General features: G+C 42.0%; 1 protein-coding gene across 1 annotated transcript in view; it reads right to left on the minus strand.

The window, feature by feature from the left end:
* Window positions 1-23,643, minus strand: part of DNMBP (dynamin binding protein) — a 102,255-nt gene that overhangs the window by 62,677 nt on the left and 15,935 nt on the right. The window contains exons 2-4 of the mRNA XM_019636280.1: window positions 13,054-13,208; window positions 11,248-11,370; window positions 2,826-4,832 (exon numbers count right to left, since the gene is read on the minus strand). Coding sequence (XP_019491825.1) covers window positions 2,826-4,832; window positions 11,248-11,370; window positions 13,054-13,198 — 2,275 coding nt within the window. The 5' untranslated portion in view covers window positions 13,199-13,208. The remainder of the gene's footprint in view (window positions 1-2,825; window positions 4,833-11,247; window positions 11,371-13,053; window positions 13,209-23,643) is intronic.

Genomic DNA, 23,643 nt, shown 5'->3' on the forward strand with positions numbered 1-23,643 from the left:
AGGAGGAGGAGGAGGAGGAGGAGGAGGAGGAGGAGGAGGAGGAGAAGGAGAAGGAGGAGGCAGAGGAGAATAAGAAGCAATAGCTACAATAATGACTCTCATTTTGGGTCCGGCACAGAACTGGACTATTTTGTTACCCATTAACTGTGTCTAACTGACATCTCTACACTGACAGTCCCCAGCCCCCCACTAGTCCAAGTTCAAAGTAACAACAGAGGTAGGAGATCTTTGAAGCCTCTGGGAGTTAGAGCAGGCAACTTCAACTTTCATTCAGTTAAACCAAATTCAATTCATCAAGTGTTTAATGAGTCTACCGCCTTTAGAACACTATAGGGGTGTATGGGAAATGACACACTGACTAATAACACAGTATCCATCTTCTCAGTAGGCTTAAATTTTCATCAGGAGGCATACAAACAACTAAAAATAATATCAGTCAGAATTAGATAAATGCTGTATCAAAAGTTCTTTAACTCTTAGGCCTTAAATTTTAAAATTAGAGATTGTACAGGACTTGAATTGGAGGGATAAAGCCTTGGTGCTTAAACTGATTAATTTCCTCCTCTTTCAAGGGACTGCTTATATTGTTGTTTGGATACACTTTTGATGAAGACAGAAAAAGATGATCTCAAGAGGCATTGTCATTGATTGCAAGAAATAAGTAATTTCATATTAGCAATTGATATAAAAATACACCTATTGACAATCGATCAAGTCAATATTAACATAGCCAATGCTGAATTTGGTGAATTCGAATAAAGTCTTCCTGATGAAGACGCTACCCACCTACTGTAGGTTTTTCATGGTATTAAACTTTTAGAATAACAAAACACATCATAAGAACACTGGCTGAATTATTAAATTAGTCCTGATATAGAAGATCAGGTGAATAAAAAAGAATATCAATCTCATCACTTTGTACCGGTCCATTAATCCACATATCCACTTAAAAACACTACATGGCGTTCTTAAAGATAGAAGACATAACATTTCTGTGGAACCCTATTAATTCTAAAAAGTATCATTATTGAGAAATTCTTGCTATCTGAAATCTGGGAGACTTTTGTTCTGCCACCCATAAATCTACAGCAGGAATAGTTTATAAGTATATCTTGAAACTTGTACGTGTGGAAGACGATAGAGAACCCCGGGGCTTGCTATGGCTTTGGGGATGTAGGCTGAGCCAAAGTCCCCTTAGAAGTCTTTTCAAGGCACTCTGCAAACAAGGTATCATCTGGCATTCCCCCAAGAGTTCAGGTACTCATAGTAAACAAACACCTCTTGGAGGACATGTCTAAGCACTCATCCTCAGGCTTTACCTTGAGGGGAAACGCTGCTGCTTCTGTTTGGCGCAAGTGACCCAGGGGCCCGGGGACCCAGCCAGTCCCTAATTCATCACACAGAACCCGCTCTAGGACCCCCTACTTCCACACCTCTGACTTTGGCGTTCCCTTGGAACTTGTGCCCACATATGAAAGCAGTCCTCTCCTGAGCATATTTTAGATAGAGGTTTCCTCTTTCTGTAATACCACCTGCTTTTCATCTTTCAGAAAAATTACTCCATTTCTGGTTTTCCGATAATACTTTCTTCTTGGAACTTTTTATATCTTTTTATTCACTTTTAGAGGCCTAAAGGACAAGGGGAGTAGGTATGTGTCCTTGGTCAGCCATTTTGATCCAGTCTCTCTGAGCCATTATTCTCCTGCTTTTATCTCATTAGTATCCTGCAATTTCTAGGCCCACACATTACTTTTTATTATTCACTCTGCTGGTGACATGTAGGTTCAGCGCTCTCTGGCACACATGCCAAAGGGGCATGCAGTCATGTTCCCTTGGGCCCTAGACCAACTGCTGTTGTCTCATTCTCTTACGCTTCCTACTTTGTAAATTATTTCTCCTGATAGCCTGGTGAATACGAATGAAGGCTGCAGAGGCTGGTCACCCCCAAATGAAGGGACAGAATTGGATTTTTGAATGTGCAGGATAGGAAGCAGTAAACTGGAGTAGTTGAAAACGTGAGCTCAAATCCATGCTCCCTTGGCAGGTTATTTAATCTCTAAAATCTTAGCTTCCCCTCCTATAAAGTAGCCATAAGAATTACCTTCAGGGTGGCTGTGAAGATTCTTCGTGTAAGCAAATGATAACAAATGGCTGTTAATAAGTTAATAAATATTAGCTATTATTATTACTGAGATGTAGCCCCTGGACCACAAAGATAGAAGATGCAGTTTTCTCATGGCTTTTAGCCTGGAAGTCTGCAGTCCTTAGCAAAGCCTGGTTAAAGAAAGTTAAATCTAGGGACATCCCATCTGCATGACTGCTATAGATGTCACAGCAGTGTAGGCGGTACCGTGTTTCCCTGAAAATATTTAAGACCTAACCGGAAAATGAGCCCTAGCATGATTTTCAGGGTGCTCGTACTATTAGCCCTACCAAAAAATAGGCCCAGTTAAGATTGTCAGCCAGACATGACTGTATTTGAATAAATGTAGATTTTTGTACATGAAAAAATGAATAAAATGCATCTTTTGGAGCAAAAATTAACATAAGCCCCGGTCTTATTTTCTGGGAAACATGGTATAAACGCCACTAAGGTTTGAGCTTCTTTACCTGAGCTGCAGACAACATCAGGAGGCCACAATGGTCATAGAGTACATCAAGACAGAGCAGTCTAATGGTGGTGACAGAATAAGAAATTAGGGAATGAAAAAGTGAACCATTCTTTGTCGATCAAAGATGGCAACATATTCCTAAAATACAAGGGTAGGCTGGCACTTGGACTTGTGGGTGTCAAGAAACAAGAATATTATTTCCTCATCACTTACCTCTAAGTTGCTGAAGTTCCATGTTCAAACTTTCGATGTTGCTCTCACAGAATTCAAGCCTCTCCAGGGTCTCTGCTCTTAATGGTTCTTCTAGCTTCTCCTCTAGCATTAAGTTGAGCTCTTCTTGAGCTCTGCTATACATTTCCAGGTCCTGTTCCATTTCCTGGATCCTCACCAATACTAAGGGACATGGGGAAGTTTGGTCCAAAGTTTTTTCCGTACTCTCAGGGGCCTCCTTTTCTAGGGTCTCACAGCTAGGATGGTTAGAGGTGAGGAGCTTGGGGGGTGCTGCGTTCATTCTCTGCTGTGCGGAGGGAGGCAGGGGAGCTGGGCGAGAGGGTCGCACTGCCAAGGGTGGTTCAGGTTTCAGGCTCCGGTCCACCAGCAAATGGGAAGCAGGGGATGCTGAGGTACAGGGACGGGGTGGCGGTGGCCTTAGGGCCTTTCTCCTCTCAGGCAGCTCCTGTTGGGTGATGAGCTTTGAGGAACCTCGGACAATATCCTTCTCGGAGCTAAAATCCATGATTGAAAAGTGGCGTAAAATTTTATCTGGCTCTGTGCCAGGCCCTGATAAGCTCTTCTCAAACTCCAACAGCTGTTGTGTCAACTTCAAGTCCAGGTCAATGTTGCCCTCTCCCTGTGGAAGTGCCACTGCTTCCATGGAGGGTGCTTTGTCTTGCAGACCAGGCTTCATCTCCAATCCCTCCGAGGCAGAACAAAAGCAAGAAGCATTTTCTTCTTTGGGTGTGTGGTGCTTTTTAGCACACCTTGCCATGCCCTGGAGCTGAGGGCTCGCCTGACCAGGTCTGATCCCCGTCGGGGCTGAAAGAGAAAGGCTGCTGTGAAGAGGAGGCACTGGCTTCGTAAGGCTTTTCGGCTGGGAGTATGTTCTTCTGGAAGGTAGGCTGGAATAGTCTCTAGTCCTTGTTTCTCGAGGAACAGGGTCAGAGAACTGCTCTGAGCTTGGGTGGCTCCCTCCTGCTCTAGAATAATACTGGTTTTTCTGCAATTGGGGATGAAAAGGTATGTGGGGTTGGGGGGAAACACCATTGACCACCTCGGAAGGATCCTTCATGGAAGAGTCTTTGGCAAGAGGCTGTTCGTGCCCCGTGCCTGGGCTTCTCTGGGGTTCTCCAGAGGAGTCCCCATCCTGATGAGAGATTCTGTTTACTCCATACTCAGAGGTCAGGTGATCTGGGGGAGAAGCGGATGTTTCAGAAATAACACAGTTGGACTTCTCTGCTTTATACTCATGAGATTCGTATCCTTTTTCCTCTACTAATGCGTTCTCTGAGCATTCCAAAGATGTTTCGGGGACCCCGGTAAGGCTGCTTTCCTGTGGCAGGTCCATGGTTTCCTCCACCCGTGTTGTAGGACATAACTTTACAAACCGGTAAGGAAAGATGCCTGTTCTGCCCTTCAGTGATCCTTCCAGCCAGCCATCTTCCAGGGTCCCCAGAATGCGGATTTTATCACCCACCTCAAAATCCAACTCATTCGGCTCCAGGGCTTGGAACCTGTAGAGGGCAATTCCGTAGGCCCCTGGTTGCTTGTCCTCCTCTTCTGGCCCCCTCTCCTCTTCCTCTGTAGGGGTATCGACTTCACCATTAATAATGCAGTCACTGCGATCTCCAGAACTTAGCGACTCATCCACAGTCCTCAAGGGCCCCAAAAGCTCTACAAAACCTTCTGGGAAAATGCCTCTTCGACCCTCTAGTTCCCCTTCAAACCAGCCTGGCTCAGGAACTCCGATGATGGTAATCACGTCCCCTTCTCTGAAGTCCAGCTCCTCATCCAGCTGGGCGGACAGTCCCATCAGTGCCCGGGCTTGTCCCATGGAATAGTCAGGAATCTGGAGCAGGGTGCTCTGTGAGTGCCACTGCCGGCTTTGTGAAGAGAGGCAGAGCTCCCGAACACATGAGGAGGGGAAGAAGCCCCGGGCACCCCAGCAGCTTCGGCCCTGCAGCCAGCCAGCAGTGGGAGCGCCATCGAGAATCACAAGGTCACCTGAGGAAGAGAAGCAAAGATGGCGACCTCAGTTAGCACTCCAGGAGAATATTACTATAACGAGTGGTGCAACTCATTGCTTTAAACATCTATCAAATTCCAGGAAATATGCCACTAGAGTTTTAAGGGTATGTACAGTTTTGACAATTTAGTGACAATATACTGTAAACCAGTGATTTTCAAAGTGTTGTCCACAGGACCTGTTTGGTGGGGGGGACTCCCCAAGATCTTTTCAGAGGGTCTGTAAGGTCAAAAAACTACCATATTTTCTTCATATACTTCAGTCATAACAACATATCGCAGCAGATTGAAAACAGATACAAATATGAGAATCCGGCTTTCTTCTATGAAACCAAAATTAAATAGATTTGCCAAAAAATAAACCAATGTTGTGAGAACCAAATGTTCTTTGTTTAGAAAACTGGTTATTTTTCATCAAAATATGCTATTTATGTAAATATGCCATGGGTTTTAAAAAATGAATTGATAAATTTTTTAATTTCTCAGTTTTTATAGCTAATATGGTAAATATCAATAGATACACATAAGTATAATAAGAGCCCTTTAGGATCTCAATAACTTCTAAGAGTATAAAGGTGTCTCAAGAACAAAATTGAGAAATGCTAATATAAACAATGTTCTCACAGTCTGCCATTGGATTAGTTTATAAATGATAAAGAATATACCGTATTTTGCCATGTACAATGTGCACCCACGTTTTTGGCCCAAACTTTCAGGGAAAATAATCTTTCATTTAATTTTTTAATTCAAATTTTTATTTGTTTACATTTAGGCATTTGTTTTTTGTATTATAAAGGAATTTTAGCATTTTTTTAACATATTATGGTACAAGAAATTTTATGAATAAGTAACAAATTTACGGTATTTATGCATCATAGAAGGCTAAGAACTCTTCATCGTTGCAAGTTTGTCTTAAATTCAACAAAACCGATTGTCATATTCCAGGGTATTATTTTGCATATGGATATCGTTATTGATTTCTAGAGGCACAACTCACAAGCATAAATAAAAGAATCAAAAACATTTATATAGATACGAAATTAGTACTACCCATGAATAATGCACATCCTTATTTTCCCTCACAAATTTGGGCAAAATAGTGCGCATTATACATGGCAAAATATGGTATTCATGTCCACTATAGTCCTTTGAATAGATGGATCTAATTTGTCACACCAAATTATATTCAAAATCAAATATGGAACAAAGAAAGAAATCTCTTATAGATGTGTAGCGTATAGACAATAAGCTCTTCATTTATTTTCTGGAGGCCTTCTTAAACTATCCTGAAAAGACATCATAATAAAATCTTAAAAGAATGTTCTAGTAATCAGCACTTTGTTTTTGAAAATAACCTATAGTTCCAATATTGGTGTTTCAGGTTATCTTCATAAAATAATATAAGCTGAACAGTTAGCATCTGTCTTATTTATTTTTTTAAAAAATTTTATTGGGGAGTTGGGGGAGGGAAACAGTGTTGGGGAATTAGGGAAGGGGAACAGACAAATTGCTGTCATTTTGTTCTTCAGTCTAGTTGTGGAGGACATCACTTCACTAGCCCACGTTGGTATTATCATTGCGCTCTTCCCGGGTGAGGCAGTTGCTCGCTGGCCATTGGACTGCCGCTCATGGCAGCTCATGAAAGCGCACGCCCGTTGCTGGCCAGCCCCACTGCAGCCCAAGCCATCACCGGCGACTCACGGCAGCCAGCTCCAGGTCGAGCTGTTGTTCACCATCTTAGCTGTAGAGGGTGCAGCGTCACTGGCCCTCATGTGGGATCCGAACCGGGGCCCTGCTGCTCAGAGCTGGCATCCCAAGTCAACTCCTAACCAACGCGCCACTTGGCTGGCCCAGCATCTGTCTTATTGTTGAAGAAGTTGAGGTAAAGAAAGGATAGGGGCACAGTGTTTGTTTTTGAAAAAAAAAATGAAATTGAAGTTCAGTCTTAAAAGATTCATTCACCTCAGTTAAAAAATTACTCTACAGTTTTGTAATAAATTGATTTTTTAACAGATAAAAAAGCCTTTATTTCTAAAATGTGGCTTAACTATCCCCACGGTGTGCTGAGCCAGTTTTGGAATTAATCCTGCAGCTCAGAGTAAAACCAGGCCAATGGAGGAGCAGCTGGGGCTCCTGGTTTTGGGCACTGAGATGTCACTCCTTCGGCACCTCAGTCTTTAGAGTTTTTCTTGAGCTGTTTTTTGTGACATATGGAGAGTCGTTTCGGATTCCTCTGTATGACAGAGAGGTCCAACTTTCAGGAAGACCAGTAGCCCACATCCCCTGCTTTCACAGGCTTAATGATACGGCCTGGTGACCACCTTGGGCGCAGTCAGCTTTTGGAAGGCCCTCTGGGTGTTCCATGTAGATCCTATAGGGTGAGTGGATGGGTGAATGGATCCAGAAGCAACTGGTGAGCTGCTGCATGGATATTTCGCTTCTCATTGATAATCACACTTGGCAAATTCTTGGTTTTTCTTGGAGGACCTTCAGGGGCTTTAATGAGAAACCTCTACAGCTTCCCTCTTCTCTTTCAAGAAGTCTCTGATGACATCATCCCCAGCAAAAGCTTCCTTTATCATCTGCTTTTGATCTCTCTCCTGTTCACCTTCCAATTCCTCTGTGGTTGTGGGGACTGCCAAAGACTTCACAGAAGGAAATTTTGTGGTTAGGATGTTTTGTAGGTCAATCATGTGTTCCTTCCTTTTCTCCTTGGGGGCACCAGTCTGATTATCTGGGTTCCTCTCCAAATGCTGCCCTTCCAGTGCAGGTCTGGGAAGCTCTGTATTTTGAAAGCATCCTTCTTTAACCAGATTCTCTGCTCTCTCGGGCCTCTGCAGCAATGGGGGCGCCTCTTCTTCCCTGGCGGATTCCTCTCTCTTGACTGACAGAACTGGCCTCACTGAGCTCACAATTTGCTTCCTGGACTGATGGTTTTCCTTGTTGCATTTATGAGACAATGTCCTCAATTCAGACAGCACCTCCTGGTGCTAGAATCTTTTATTTCTTGTCTGCCCACTGGCTTGGTGTCCTGGGTGAGCCCAGACTTTTTCCTAAGTGATCGCCTTTCCTCAAATTCTTTCAACAAAATTTCTTCCTCTGCAACTGTTTTTTTTCCCTCCCCCAGCTAGCCAATCTTATCTCACCTATGAGACCCTATCCCACACAAGGAGACTTTCATTGTCTCCTATACAAACCTCTCCATCTAAAACCTAAGAATGCTTCTCTAAAAACCCTTAAAAGCCCACAATCATTTTGACCATCCACTGACTATTAAAGAAATTATTGCTTATATCACTCATTTTGACACTTGTATTTTTATATACTATACAGCACCTAATGTAAAATTTTGCACTTAGTAGTAGACATCTAGTACATTTTCACTGATTGGATATTGCTTTGCTTAGATGTTCCTGAAAAATAGAAACTTGGTCCTATATTTGGTCCTAAACTTGGTCCTTTATGATTCAATGTCCATTGGTCAGAGCTTGGGGTCCTGAGAATTACAATGATTTTTCCTCCACTTGCACTGAGTCCATTTCACCAGGACCACAGAGGGACTCGCTGGAGACACGGCTACTATTCAGACACAATAGGCCTCTTGTGAATGAGAAGAACAAAAGTGTGTCATAACTCCCACTCTACTGGCTTTGAAATGAACTAGATTTCTTAAGGTTGTAGAATTACAATATTTTCCTTGTTGTGCCAGATCTCCACAAAATACTTTAAATCAGTCCCATTTTCCTATTTTCTGCTGGGTGACTGCTTTGATAAGCTTTAATACCTAGCACACTGTCATTCTGTTGGTTATTCCTATATAAGGTGAATTTTAAAAAATCACTATTTAAGATCTGAAAAGCACTTTAGAGATAATTTTGTTCAATGCCCTTATTTTATAGCCATGTTAGTGAGTTGTTTTTTTGTTTTGTTTTGTTTTTTTGCACGAGTCTCTCATTTTAATCACAGAGTCATGCAGCTATCTCCCTGGCATCCTAGCTGATTCCTTAGGAATGAAGGCAACCTAGCGGTTACTTCTAGACTTCTGAATCAACAATATGAGGAACTCCCGGAAAACAGTGACCTGATTTCGAGAACAGAAAAGTAGGAAGTGTGGTGACTCTTAGTCAGCCTGAGCCTTTCACTCATGTATAATTATTCCCAGCCACCACACTGCTTGCTTCTTCTGGTTGGATCTTTTCATTTGAATAAGAAATGCATTAGGAATAAGATGACAGGAATGAATGCAAATCTTAGAATCTGAATTTAACAGTCTGACCGTGGGTATTAGGTCTCTCATCGAATCCTAACGCCTGTGGGACTACGTGCTTTATGCAGATGGACCATGTATTTTACTGAGGTTTCCATCTGAGCCATATCAGAGCTTTAATCCGGATATCTCACACAGCATTGCAAATTTATGACACAAGTGCTTTGACTGATAAATATCATTTTTATTGGTCTTTTTAAATTTTTTATTGGTCTCTTTTTGGGGGTAGGGAGGTCACCTAGATACATGAGGTTATAGGCAAGGAATATGTATTATGTGTTATGTAAGCAATTATTAGTGATATTGCATCACTAATTTTTTTCTCTCCTCTTTCTCTGTATTTTCCTTATTATACTCTTATTTTGTTTTTGTTCTCTCTCGCTCTTTCTCTGTCTTATTTTTTAGGGCAAGTCAGTGGCCCTGGCCACCTGCATTGATCCTTCTAGGAGACAGCCTTGTTGCTGAGTTTATAACTCGAAATACAGGTAACAGTACAGGATAATTGGATAGCTTCTGGGAAAAGGAGAAAGGGTGACACCTGCTGGAAGAACCACCTGCAGGGAGATTCCAGTTAGAATCTCCCTGGAAAAATGTTCATACACACAAAATGCCACACAATTATTGGGAAACAAGGTCCCCTGAAGTATATCTATGAACTCAGGAATCCCAGCTAAGAATAGTAAAAATAGCAAATCTTTAATAAATGCTTACCTTGTGTCAGATGCCTCACATGCATAACCTCACTTAATACAACTACCCCAGGGTAGGTATTATTATCCTCATTTTGTAGATAAGGAAACGGAGGCTGAGATAACTTAAGTAACTAACCCAAAGTCACAGCTATTAAGTTGTGGAGTTGGATTTAAATCTAGGGACATCAGAATCCTTATCCCCTAAGCTATACTGCCTGCTCTGAATACATATACATGTATATATTTTATAATATAACTTTATAATTAAAAAATATAATTTTTTTCTCTCAACAATCCCAGTGGTATTTCTGAAAGGTAAGGACATAACAGCTGCCTAAAGGCAGCACAGTAAAACAAAACATCTCAAATACGGTCTCGCAGGGTCTTAAGGGTTCCAAATCCCATCCTGACATGTGAAATCACCAAAGCTTTATTTGCACAGAACAGAAGGTTTGCTGCTACACTGCAGGTACTAAGGAAAGATAAAGAAACAACAGGGAGGGGCTGCCGGTAGGCTCAGTTGGTTAGAGCACAGGCTCATAGCACCAAGGTTGCCGGTTCAATCCCCACATGGGCCACGGAGCTGCGCCCTCCACAACTAGATTGAAACAACTGCTTGACTTGACGCGATGGGTCCTGGAAAAACACACTGTTCCCCAATAAAAAAAATAAAAGAAATAAAGAAACAACAGGGAACAGGATCCACAGTGCTGGAGCACAGGGATAAAGGAACTGATACTACTCATGAGCTGAGACACTGATAGAGTGGGAAAAGCAGTGTTTCGTCTAAAGTAGAAGGGTCATTCCAAGCACTAGACTGGACAATCAGGAAGCCTGGACTTGAGTCTTATAACTATGTGTGCTTCCATTTCTTAGTGATTTTGTTCCCAACTAGTGAAAATACCTGTTTATGTGGATGGTCAGGTATAGAAAACAAGAGGAATTAAAAACATTTCTATATCACATGCTAAACTCAGAGAAAGACAAATTGCATAGGTACACCTAACTCCCCCATCCTCAAAGGCTTGTGTGTTCAAATTGGAGGACATACAGAGCCTAAAGAGATGGGAAAAACATAGAGGGAAAGAGAGCTGAACAGTCAGTGTGTTTACTGGCAGCAGAGTATCAGAGAAGAGGACAAGATAAAGCCACTGATAATTAGTACAACTCTTTCTATTCTCTTTTCCTATGTATCCCCCCTGCTCTGCACTCTCTTCCTTTAGGCTGCACTTACATCTTTAAGCTCGTTAGGCTTAACTGGTTAAAAGCTAGTCAAGGTGAGATCTAGAGATTCCAGGACCCAGCCTGACCTTGCAGGCCAGGGTCTTCCTGAGACTCTTTTGGGTGGCCCTGGGATTCCTGAGATCTAGTTGTCAAAATGGGCGAACTCCACCGATCTAATTTTGAACACTCTACTCTTAGATGATGAACTTACCTCGATGGAGGGGAAGACTGTTGGGTTCCTGGGATGTAAATTCACAGACACAGACAAACAGTCTCTCTCCCTCTTTTAGACTGGGAATGGTCACAATTTCCACAAAGCTACTGGGGAACTGTCCTGAAAAGAAAAGCAAACATTTCCAACATTGAAATTTCTTTTTCTGTCTGTGTACCAGGACAAAAAACTTTTCTCTGAGCCCATTTAGAGGCCCTGAATTAAACACTCACTGAGAAAGAACACAGAGAATGCAATTCATTCCAATAAGCATTTATTGGATGTTACTCTATGCAAGGCGCACTGCGGACAGAGAAATGAGACCATCTTGGCCCTTAAAGATCTGAAAATCTAGTTCAGACAAAATCTAGTTCAGACATAAACAATAATTCAATTCTGAAATCCAGTCTCACAACATACGTATACAAATTGCTACGGAAGTTCTGAGAAGGTACAGAATGGGTTAGGAAGCATATGAAAAATTTTAGGATAAAGATAGCCATTTGAGTCTAAAGATGGATAGGGTTTTAATAGGTACAGACAGGGGCTGCCAGTTGGAAAGCATCAAAAAGTTTGACTGATTCCACCTTCTAACTGTCTGTTATATCTGTCCACTTACCTCCTGACTCCCACCTTGGTCCAGCCGTCAGCATCTCTCACCTGGATTCCTGCAACAACCTCCCATCCCGCCTACCTGCCTTCAGTTTTGTGCCTTCCTATCATCTTTCTATCTATAGCTCTGAGCTTTCTAAAAATCTGATAAAAATCCTAAAGCACGTTAGTGGTTTCCCATTCCCGTAACTCTTGACCATGGCATACTGTCTTCCATGATCTAACTTCTGCTCATCTCCTGAGCACCATCCCCCGCTCCTCAGCCATTCATACTTCATGCCACACTGAACTTTTCTCAGTCCCTCCATGTTCTCTCTCACTCCAGAGCCTTTGAACAAGCAGTTCTCTCTGCCTATCTTCTTTGCCTTGCTAACTCCTACTCATCATTTCTGTCTCAGCTGAGATATCACTTCTACTGGGAAACAATTGATTACCTCCCAAAAGTGGGTTAAGTGTTAACGGAGTCTGTTCTAAGGACTGTATAACATACTCCAGCCCAGGCTCACATAAACATATGTAAGTTAATGACTGGATTTAATTAATACAGGTGCAAAGTGTGGGGGTAAACTTCCATTCTTCCCTAAGCTAACATATATGTTAAAGATTAGAAGAAAAGAAATCAGGTGTACGGGAAGCAGGAGGTAGGTGAATCTAGGGGAGAGGCCAGCTTTAATAAATGTGGGCCAACCATGGATCTAGGAAGGCGTGAACAAGAGGTATCATGCTTCCTTGGAAAGAATGAAAGGTTGGAAACGTTAAAAGGAGACAGCCAGGGAAAACGCATTGCAGAGCACTTATGTTCCATAAATCAGAGATAAAAACTTAGTGAAAAGTGATGGTAAAAACCTGGGGGTTCGGGAAAGAAGAGTAATGCATATTTGCAGAAGAGAGATAATCATGTTGACTATAAAGGATAAAGACCTGGGAAGGGATAGGAAAGAGGTGAGTGGAAAGCTGGGCTGGGGCCAACTGGAGTCTAATCATTACAACCTTCTGAAGGAACCAATACGGAGAGATGGAATGATAACAGACCTTCTCTCCTCGCTGGTAGACACCACAATAAATACACAGGGAAAACACAAAAGGATTCTGAATTTTACTGCCTTGGGCTTCCCATTTCATCTTTATTTTTAATATGGAAAGCAGGGAGGGCCTGTGGTCCATTTTGTACAAGAGGAACGATGACCCACTTACCTGTAACATCCTCTTTCTTTCCTAGAAGCCAAAATTCATCCACCACTGCCAACACCTCAATAATATCTCCCACAAAGAGGGGCAGTTCTTCTGAGACACTAGGGCAGAAGTCAAAGATGGCTCGAACCACTGAGCCGGCCTCCATGTTTCATAAGCTGGAGAAAGGTCAAAAGAAACGGAAAAGCATAAATATTTAAGACACTGTAATATAGCTCTATATCTTGAGAATGATAAAGCTTAAGATATAAAGATACTTAGAATAAAGTCAAAGCTAAGCAAATAAGAAGTTTATACTTTACACTTAAAAAAAATCAAAGTACTGTCTCACTTTTTTTTTTTTTAATAATAGTTTCCTTAGCACCTATGACAGAACTAGAGCATACGTAGATGTTGGACCTTAGTCTCCTATTCGGGAACGAAGGATGAATTATTGGATTAATCGTGTCTTTTTGTAGATGCAGCCTTCAAAGCCAAGAGAAGCAACGCACACTAACCACACATCCCCACTCACCAAGAGGTCTGCCTTCTGAAATTTTTATTAATAAAAATAAAACAAAATAATGATGTCCTCATATATTTTTCATTCGATTCTCAAAGTCATTCTGGAATTGAAAACAAAAAACAAAAAAAGAATGACCTATACCATGAGTGATAGAAAAGACACAACTTGGGAAATAATCGACTTTTCAGTATGTCTGAAGAGGGCAATAAGGAAATTAACATTTTTTAAGTACCAGGCAACAAGGTATTTTTAACTTTTAACATACGGTATTTAAAAAGTAGAGATTTTAAATATGGCCTTTCATTTATGCCCCGTAACCTTCTTAAAAATTAGGACACTGAGGCTTAGCCAGTGAGAACGCTTAATTTGTCCAAGCTTACAGAGTTTGTAGCAGCAGGGCCAGGATTCAGACTGGGGACATTCTGCCTCCTACCCACCGAGACTGTGCCGGCAAAAAAAAAAAAAAGGAACGTGACATGAAGAACAGCAGCAGGGCCGCTCCTCAGTGGCTGAGAGTTCAAACATACTGAAAAGTAAAAATTCATAAAAAGAACAAGAAAGGGCTATGTAGACGGCACCTCCAGACAAGATTTGGTACACTATACCAAATTAAGAATGTGTTTTTGCTTCAAAGACACCTATAGCCCAGCCTTGCATAGTATCCTTGCACTGTTAGGTGTCTGTGTTATGATAAGGTGAGGTGTCTGTTACCTTGACATGTGTGGCCGGGGAGCCTAAGTACGTGTGTAAGTGATAGACAGGAAAAAAATGGAGTGCCTGTGCCCACCGGTAAAACATCAGCCATCATTAGCTACACTTCTCCCCAGGTCTTTTACAGGAGAAACAGAAGATCTCCGAAGTGTCCAGACCCCAAGTCTGCTTTTCTTTCTCTATTTGTTTTCTTGTATTTATCAAGTATTCATTTGGTGTTGACAGAGATGAGGATTCTAACTTTCATCTCACAAATAACTATAATCACTTCAAAAGGCACTAAGTGCCTGAAAACAAAAAAAAAATGGTTATAGCTCTGTTAAGTTTATAATCTAAGAAAACAATCATGTGGACAAATATCTTAGGCATACGATAAATACCGTTCAGTAAATTAATGCAGGGTACCAATAAGATTTTCATGAATCTTGCATAATATGTATTTGGCAACACAATTGAACATTACATATTAAATTTGTACCGTTGAGTAAAAGGAGCTTATCTTTGTGTTACTGGAACTTTTTTCTATAATGAGATGGCTTGGGTGTACAGTGGAAAAGAGAAGTGGCTAGTAACATTTCCCACATCCTTTGCCATCTCCTACCATATAGCTTTAAGTATTAAAAAAATCTAATTTTACTGGGCCGGCCAAGTGGCTCAGTTGGTTACGAGCGTGAGCTCTGAGCAACAGGGTCGCCGGTTCGATTCCCACATGGGCCAGTGAGCTGCGCCAGAGCTGAGCTGCCAACAGGTGGCAGGATGGCTCAGCTGGTGAGAGCACGTGCTCCTAACAACAAGGTTGCCGGTTCAACTCCCGCATGGGATGGTGGGCTGCGCCCACCTGCAACTAAGATTGAACACAGTACCTTGAGCTGAGCTGCCCTGAGCTGCCGATGGGAGGCTGGATGGCAACTGGACTTGGAGCTGAGCTAGCTGCGCCCTCCACAACTAAGACTGAAGGACAACAACTTGGCTGTTCCCTTTCCCCAATTCCCCAATAAAAAATATTTTTTAAAAAATCTAACTATAATCATACACTGAGGAGACAGCGTAATGCAAATGCAAAGTATTGGGCTTCTGGAGTCAGACCAAGGTTCAAATCCCAGCTCCACTATTTATTAGCCATTTCACCTTGGACATATGACTTAAACCCTCTGAGCTTCAGTTTCCTTGTTCAGAAAAATGGAAGTAATCATACTTTCATAACAACCATCAAGAGGATGATGATAATTACAGTAATTATAACAATGCCCAATATTAAATGACCACGGACTATGTGCCATGCATTGTCCTAAATACTTCCTTCATCAAGTCTTCACAACAACCCTATTGTATATTATCGGTCCCCATTTTCCAGGTGAAGACACAGGCTCAGAAAGGTGATGCAATCTGTCCAAGGTTACACAGTAAGTCAGAGATGGAACTGGGAACCCAGATGTGTCTGTCTTCAAAGCCTTAACCAGTAGGCAAATAGTGTGAAAGCACCTGGGACGGGGCTCATACAGTAGACGCTCCATAAATGTTAGCAGTTACTACTAAACATCATTTCCATAATCAGCGATAAGCTCGAATCAGTGCCACTGGTACAGCAGCAACAGAGAATGTGCTATTTCAAGTATATACACACTACAGAATTTACCATTTCAACCTGTCAAAACTTGGTTAACTTGGATCATGTTTAAAAACAGACACATGATGCACCTCCCTACCTTCTTCAGGGGAAGAGAAGACACTGCACGTGATTACTCTTCAGCTGATGGACGTGAGTTCATTATGAAGATCGTACATTGCTGTGCTGTGCTGTGCTACATAATACCAGCACTGTATAACTTCTAGATCTTTCTCTTTGATGTCAGCCTTCCCTCTGCTATCAGTTGATCTCGTCTGTCAACTTTCCCACCCTCTTTCTATACGGTTGATAATCTGCTGGGGAGGAGGGACCACATATACATGGCCAAACTTATTAAAAGTTGCCAGATAAATAAAAAGTAAACAAGCTCTAAATACAAGGCTACAAACTCTTGTTCAGTGGTTAAATACATGTGTTAGGGCTAGAGATTTTCAACAGTTATTTTTTATGTGCTCTGAGGCCCCGTTCTCAACTTCTGGCTGTCTTCCACAGGGCTGAAGTTGCCAGATGTCAGATTTCCACATAAGGGTGGTGTCACAAATATTTTTTTTTTCTAAAACAAACATGTATTTTGCAAACCTCTTAGCCACCTATTGGGTTGTCGGAAAAGTCATGATGTATGTTTTCTATGTTTTTCATTGCAAGAATGCATCATGACTTTTCTGACAACCCAATATATGGTATTAAAACAACTCCTCAAGATTGGGCCCAAGTGAATATTATTTTCCTTCAACTACGTTTTTTCAAATTCCATCTCAATATCTAAATAAATCTATACTTCATTATCTAAAATACCAAGGAAAGAATTAGCATAAGCCCTATAAGGATGACTAAGAGAGCTACCCTATTACACGGAGGAGTAACCTTTGCCATCTGAAAAGTTTAGCTTCTCCCCAAGAATCTTTTTTGCCTGACCAGAAAATGACTCAGAAGCAGAGGAGGGTCTGGCTTAATACATACTTTTACTGACTGACCTCGTACCCTATTGGAATGAGTGCGTAATCGCCAAGGAATACACACCCTGAAAGGGCGCTGAAGTCAGAGCCTGGCTAAGTTACAGGATTCCTGCATGAGCCCAGAAAGGAGATCTTAACGTCCTCTGTTTTATGTGCAATATCATGAATTTCATTTCAGTCTTCTCTGCTCATACTATATACACTATGAAAGGGCACTAACATTGTTCCATTTCATCTGGTCCATTTTACAAGCTGAACATATATTTTGAAACAATCCTAAATGGCTTATATAAGCTGTTTCACCAACTCCAGATGGAAATAAAAACTGCAGAGGAAATCAGAACACAGATGAGCTTGAGAGAAAGCAGAGGCAATAACTGCCTGTATGGCATGATGTCAGGGACATCAGCACAGTCTGCTATGAAAACACCACCTTCTCTTGCTGGTGAATGCCTGCATTTTTACCTTTGGAGAAGTCACTCTGCATTGGAGATATAAATATCCTTAATTCATCAAACCCTTTTAGGATGTAAAACTATAAGGAAAGGGGTTTTTGTTTTGTTCACTGGTCTAGAATAGTGCTCAGCATATATAACACTCAAATATTTGGTGATCAAATGATTTGTTGAACTTAAGGAAAATATGGGAAACCGTTCATATGAAAATCTCTACTTCCTCTTATCTAAAACCAAACCATCTCTTCTCCACAAATAGTTTTACCTTCCAGTTTGCATAACTATGTCATATAAATCTTCCAGGTCAGACACTAAATTGTAGACTCCTTCATCTTCTGCAGCCCAGACAATACACTAATAGCAACGGCTACCATCTGAGAATCTACCATGTGCCAGACGCTGAGCTAGGAACTTGTATCATTGCCACACCACAAGGAAGAGACCAAAGCAAGACCCAGGGTGCCTGGGTTCAAATCCTGGCACCACCATTGAGCAGTATACTTAACCCGATAGCAAACAGCTAAGCCAGAACCAGAATTCAGGTCTGTGTGACTCCAACGCCCACGTTCTTTTCACTATAAACATTGCTTCTCTTAAATCTCACTGATTCTTCCTTCAAAATCTTCTAGACTTCCATTTTCCTCTTTGGTTTGCCAACATTTTATTATGAAAATTTTCATAATATGAAAAAACTTTACACCCACCACCTAGATTCTACCATTAACATCTTACTGCAGTTTCTTTATCACTTACCATCTCTGTATCATCTATCAATCCATGTTATTTTTTTAACCATGTCTAACCCCACTTATTCATAAGTAGTCCTCAGTGCATTCCTATCCAATCAAAATGCTCTCTGTCCCCATAAAGCACTTTCTGTCCAGAACTTGTTCCTTTGCTTTTATGCTGTTTCTTTTATCCATGGTGGGTTCTCTCGTCTTTCCACACATTTAAGACTCCTTATTCTCTTCTTCCTCCAAATGATGCCCCTCTCTCCTGTTCAAGCCCATCTCTACCTTTCATGTCTAGCTCTATAGCCCGTGCTCTTATATTATCTTGTAGATTTGTGAGACATCAGACTGGACATGTAAAAGGTAAAGCTATGAGAGTGAACTATTATTCAGAAATAAAATAATATTTAAAAATGTGTATCATGCAACCCAAGAGTCCACTGACAGATGAATGGATAAACAAAACATATCCTGACACAAACTGTAACATGGATGAACCTTGAGGACATGATGCTAAGTCACAAAAAGACAAATACTATATGGTTTCATTTACATGAGGTATCCAAGAATAGTTAAGCTCATAGAAAAAAAGTAGATAGTGGTTATTGGGGAAGAAAATGGGTACCGTTTGTTTAGGAAGATGAAAAAGTTCTGGAGATGGACGGTGGTGATGGTTGCACAACAATGTGAATGTACTTAATGCCAAAGAAGTGTACACTTAAAACGGTAAAATGGTGAATTCTATGTTATATATATTTACCACAATAAAAAGAATTTTTTTAAATGTATGTCATAAAATGTGAGAGAATGTAAAAGGCCTTGGAAACTTTAGCAATTTTTAATAAGCAACATATCTACAAGTCTGGATATACTTTACTAAAAAAATCTGAGATCACAAACTAAACTTTTACCTTGATAGATACTGGTATCAAACAGCATAATAAGTAATTTCCAATGCAGCCTTTTGAGAAAAGATCTGAACCTGGGACAGGCTGAGGACACTGAACAATGAGCATATGCTGTGTCTGCCATTTCTCCTCTTAGGTCTGTCCTTCGCCCCTGCCTACCCTGCTCTGTGCTCCCTGAGGCTGACCCACTAGAACTGCATCCCGGAGGTCCCTTGCCTCTGGCTTCCGGCTGAGTTCAACCACTGGGTGGCACCAGCAGGAGACGTGGAGGTAGAAGGCCAGTGAGGTGGGGATATTTATTCCCCTGGCTCCCTCCCCACTAGGCTGTGAGTTGGCTGTGTTGTTCAACTAAGGGCCACAGCTACCATCAAAGGCCTCCCGCAGAACGGCTTTCTCTTGAGTCGGATAACCCCCTGGTCCCCTGCCTCTTCAGGCCTGAGATGGCTTTCCTGCTGGCCACAGGGTACAGTATAATTCTTTGTTATTTTCCCTATGCCTGCCCATTCCATTCTTCTAAGTAGGACCTCCTCAAATTATCTAATTTGACTGTGCTTTCCACATTCTGCTGGGCCTCTGATGGATACATGCCCCAAAGGACTTTTAGGATTTATGAGAACTATGCGTGAAACAAATGGAAAGAATACAGGAAACTACAAAATTAGTTTCCCAAACCTAATATTCTAAATCCAGGTGAGAGATAAGACTAGAGCTATACATTTGAAGGCTTTAAAAAAATAGAGGGCCGACCGAGTGGCGCGTTGGTTAGGAGTTGGCTTGGGAAGCCAGCTCTGAGCAGCAGGGCCCCGGTTCGGATCCCACATGAGGGCCAGTGATGCTGCGCCCTCTACAGCTAAGATGGTGAACAACAGCTCAACCTGGAGCTGGGCTGCCGTGAGTCGCTGGCAATGGCGTGGGCTGTAGTGGGGCTGGCCGGCAGCTGGCGTGAGCCTTCATGAGCTACCGTGAGCCACCATGAGCGGCCGTCCAATGGCCAGTGACTGATCTGCTTCACCTGGGAAGAGCGCAATGATAATACCAACATGGACCAGTGATGCGACATCCTCCACAACTAGACTGAAGAACAAAAGGACAGCAACTTGTCTGTTCCCCTCCCCCAATTCCCCAATAAAATCTTAAAAAAAAAATACTGAGAAAGATATTGATGCCTGGGTTCCACCACACCCACCCATACCCCCCAAATTAGACCCACTTTTGATGGATTTGGTACAGAGGACCCAGATTCTAAATTCTTATTTTGAAATTCTGAGTAATCTATTTTACTACAAGGAAAAGTAGGACACAGTGTGCGAGAGATTTGAAAATTTACTATATTCTTTCAAAAAGCAATGCTGACACCTTCTACATTCTTCCTAATATTGCCGAATTCATAGTACAACTCTAAATTCTGGACTTACAGAACAAAATTTCTGAAGAGGTTTCCTTAACTGAAAAACAACAGACTGCGGTTTCTCCTTTCTTGTTTGCTCCTACAGAGGGCAGTGCTGGAGCGCACAGGTGCACCTCTGCACACCTGAGTAGAGCCAAGGAAGGGGGTCCTCATTGTGGGAACGCTCCAGTACAGGCTCCTTCAGAGGAACATGCATTCATGAGCATCTGGAAACTTTCTTTTATGTTTTGGAACTGAACTCCCCAGAAAATATTACCTTTGGAGAATGGGAATCCATTTTTAAAATTTCAAGTCCTAGCAATGAGAATATTTAACATCAGAGGCAATTGCAGTTCTCTTATTCTTGACAATATAGGGCTAAAAAGAAAGTCTCTTTCCTCTGTGAAAGGATAAGAAGTGTCAGCAAATGAAATCTAAATCTGTTTCAAGGAGGAAATGAGAAAAGCTAGGAAAACAGCATTTTCTCCTCTGGTTTATGTTACTGGCGTTCATTTTGGACAGAAGGTCAGCCATCACTACCAGGTGATTACTCGGAGAACTAGCCATGGATGAAGAGGAAAGGTAGAACCCATCTTGATCATGGTGTCCCCGTGAGGCTGAGTAGCACGGCCTGGGCCCATCTGTCCTCCTTCAACAGCATCTCCTGCCTACCCGCCATGCTCTCCTGATGACAGCTGCACTGGCTCACACGTGTACTCTGGTTAAACAGGTTATGGAATGTTGGACTGTAAGAAAAAATGAAAGCCTGATCTGTCTTAAGTGGGGCGATGAGAGAAACAAGGGTTGAAAAGGAAAGGAATCTGTTATCATAAACTGTCTTACAATTTACATTCGATTTTGCTTCTTTCAAACATCCCACATTGGAAAGCAACAACTTCAGCACATGGAACAAGATATGCGTCAGAGTTTCCGCCAGTCGTGGAAGGGCCCTTCAGTCCTTTTCAGGATTTAAACTGAACAAGTCTCATCTAAAACACCCAAATACATATATATTTAAATTAAGGAAGTTTCAGAATTGGCTCTTATGGTATAGCTATTTTTTTTAAAAGATTTTTATTGGGAAATTGGGGGGATGGGAACAGTGCTGGGGAATTGGGGAAAGGGGAACAGACAAGTTGCTGTCGTTTTGTTCTTCAGTCTAGTTGTGGAGGACGTTGCTTCACTGGCCCAAGTTGGCACCATCATTGCGCTCTTCTCTGGCGAGGCAGATCAGTCGCCGGCTTCTGGACGGCAGCTCACTGCGGCTGCTGGCCGCTCACGCTGGCTGCTGGCCACACACGGTAGCCCATGGCAATCCACTGCCACAGGGACTGCAGCCCACGCCGTCGCCAGCGACTCATGGCAGCCTAGCTCCAGGTTGAGCTGTCGTTCAGCATCTTAGCTGTGGAGGGCAGTGTCACTGGCCCTCATATGTGGGATCTGAACCGGGGCCCTCTGGCATCCCAAGCGAGTTCTTAACCATCGCGCCACTCGGCCGGCCCATGGTATAGCTATTTTAACTAACTTAAGGATTTCACCCTCACCTCCCACCACCACATTAAATAATGTTTTTTCTTCCTTTTAAGCTACTTTTTAAACATTTGCTTATAAATCTCTATAGCAATTTTGTCTTTTGTCAAAAAGACAAAATTGCACTAGTGGAGGAAAGCCCCAAGATTAAGGTCCCAGGACCTACCAAATTTGAGGGAATTTACATTAAAGAAACATTTTCAAATGGGTCAACTTCAAAGTTCCTTAAGTACTCTCTCAAGTTCACATTTCTTATGTGTGAATCTCAGTTATGGGAGGAAATTAAAGAATCATGGGCTCACAAGTAAATACATTGGGCATGTCTGAGCTAAGAAGCTTAGTGACACATTAAAATGAACAGCTCCACTACAATGTGTATGTAATAAATGCCCAGATAATACATTGATAGCAGTTGCAGAACTGCGGATGAAACTATAAAATGAAACTTCAGGGTTAGGCTACAGATAGCAAGGAGCACAACAAACATGTAAAAACAGGTGGTGTTCAGGGCAGTTTTCAGGAGAGGCCAAGAGAATTGACTAACCCAGTGCTCTAAGCTATCAGCATAAATGTACAGAGATCTGCAGGGTAGGCATCTTGTTTCTCTTCCTTATCTGTTTGAAGTATGAGCTAGTTTTTCTACTAAATAAGGTTTAAAAAAAATGAGAAATTTCTCTACCCTTCAGCCTATCTTAAAGTATTCTTGGTATTTTAAAAGAACCAGGAAAGGAATTCAGAAAACTAAAGATTCAGAGGAAGAAAAATAAGGAGAGGGAAAAAACTGTGCAATTGGAGTTTAAAATAACTCCATCCTCAGGGTGAGTGATTTAGATCATTTTAAGGAGCACCAAGATCCAAGCACCATGGAAAACAGGGACCAGTCGTTTATACAAACAAATGACAAAAACGAAAAACTTGCCATTTATAGAACTAGAGCTGCTAGACTCAGAAGGGAAGTGTCTATATGGAATCTTCCAGTAGTTTCTACTCAAGATGAACCAGAGCTATGCCAAGACACAGCAAACCCAATGAACAAGCGGGTTCCTTAGACGGTGTTAATGAGAAGGGTTTAGTGTTGTAAATCAGGATGTTCAAACCTAAAATTCAACAATGGAAAGGTTCACCTGCTATAAAAGAGGTTTCTGACAGAAGAGGAGGGGACAACAGTAAGATGTAAAGAAAATAACGTATCTATATGGAAACCTGTGAATCTGGGAGTGAAACATTACAAATAGTAGCTGGGATAAGATAAAAGGAGAAAGAAACAAGGGGGAGATTTATATTACAGATTGCCATGATAAAAAAAAAAATGACGTTGGGCCGGCCGAGTGGCACATTGGTTGCTGGCTTGGGACGCCAGAGGGCCCCGATTTGGATCCCACATATAAGGGCCAGTGACTGCCCTCCACAGCTAAGATGCTGAACAACAGCTCAACCTGGAGCTGGGCTGCCGTGAGTTGCCGGCGACAGCGTAAGCTGCAGCCCCTGCTGCAGTGGGTTGCCATGGGCTACCGCGTGTAGCCAGCAGCCAGCGTGAGCGACCAGCAGCCACCGTGAGTAGCCGTCCAGAAGCCGGCGACTGATCTGCCTCTCCCGGTAAGAGCTCAATGATGGTGCCAACTTGGGCCAGTGAAGCAATGTCTTCCACAACTAGACTGAAGAACAAAAGGAACAGCAACTTGTCTGTTCCCCTTCCCCCAATTCCCCAGCACTGTTCCCCTCCCCCAATTCCCCAATAAAATCTTTTAAAAAAAAAAGACGTTTTAACAAGATTACGAAATTG

Source organism: Hipposideros armiger, unplaced genomic scaffold (assembly GCF_001890085.2).
Source record: "Hipposideros armiger isolate ML-2016 unplaced genomic scaffold, ASM189008v1 scaffold_28, whole genome shotgun sequence".
Taxonomy (NCBI): domain Eukaryota; kingdom Metazoa; phylum Chordata; class Mammalia; order Chiroptera; family Hipposideridae; genus Hipposideros; species Hipposideros armiger.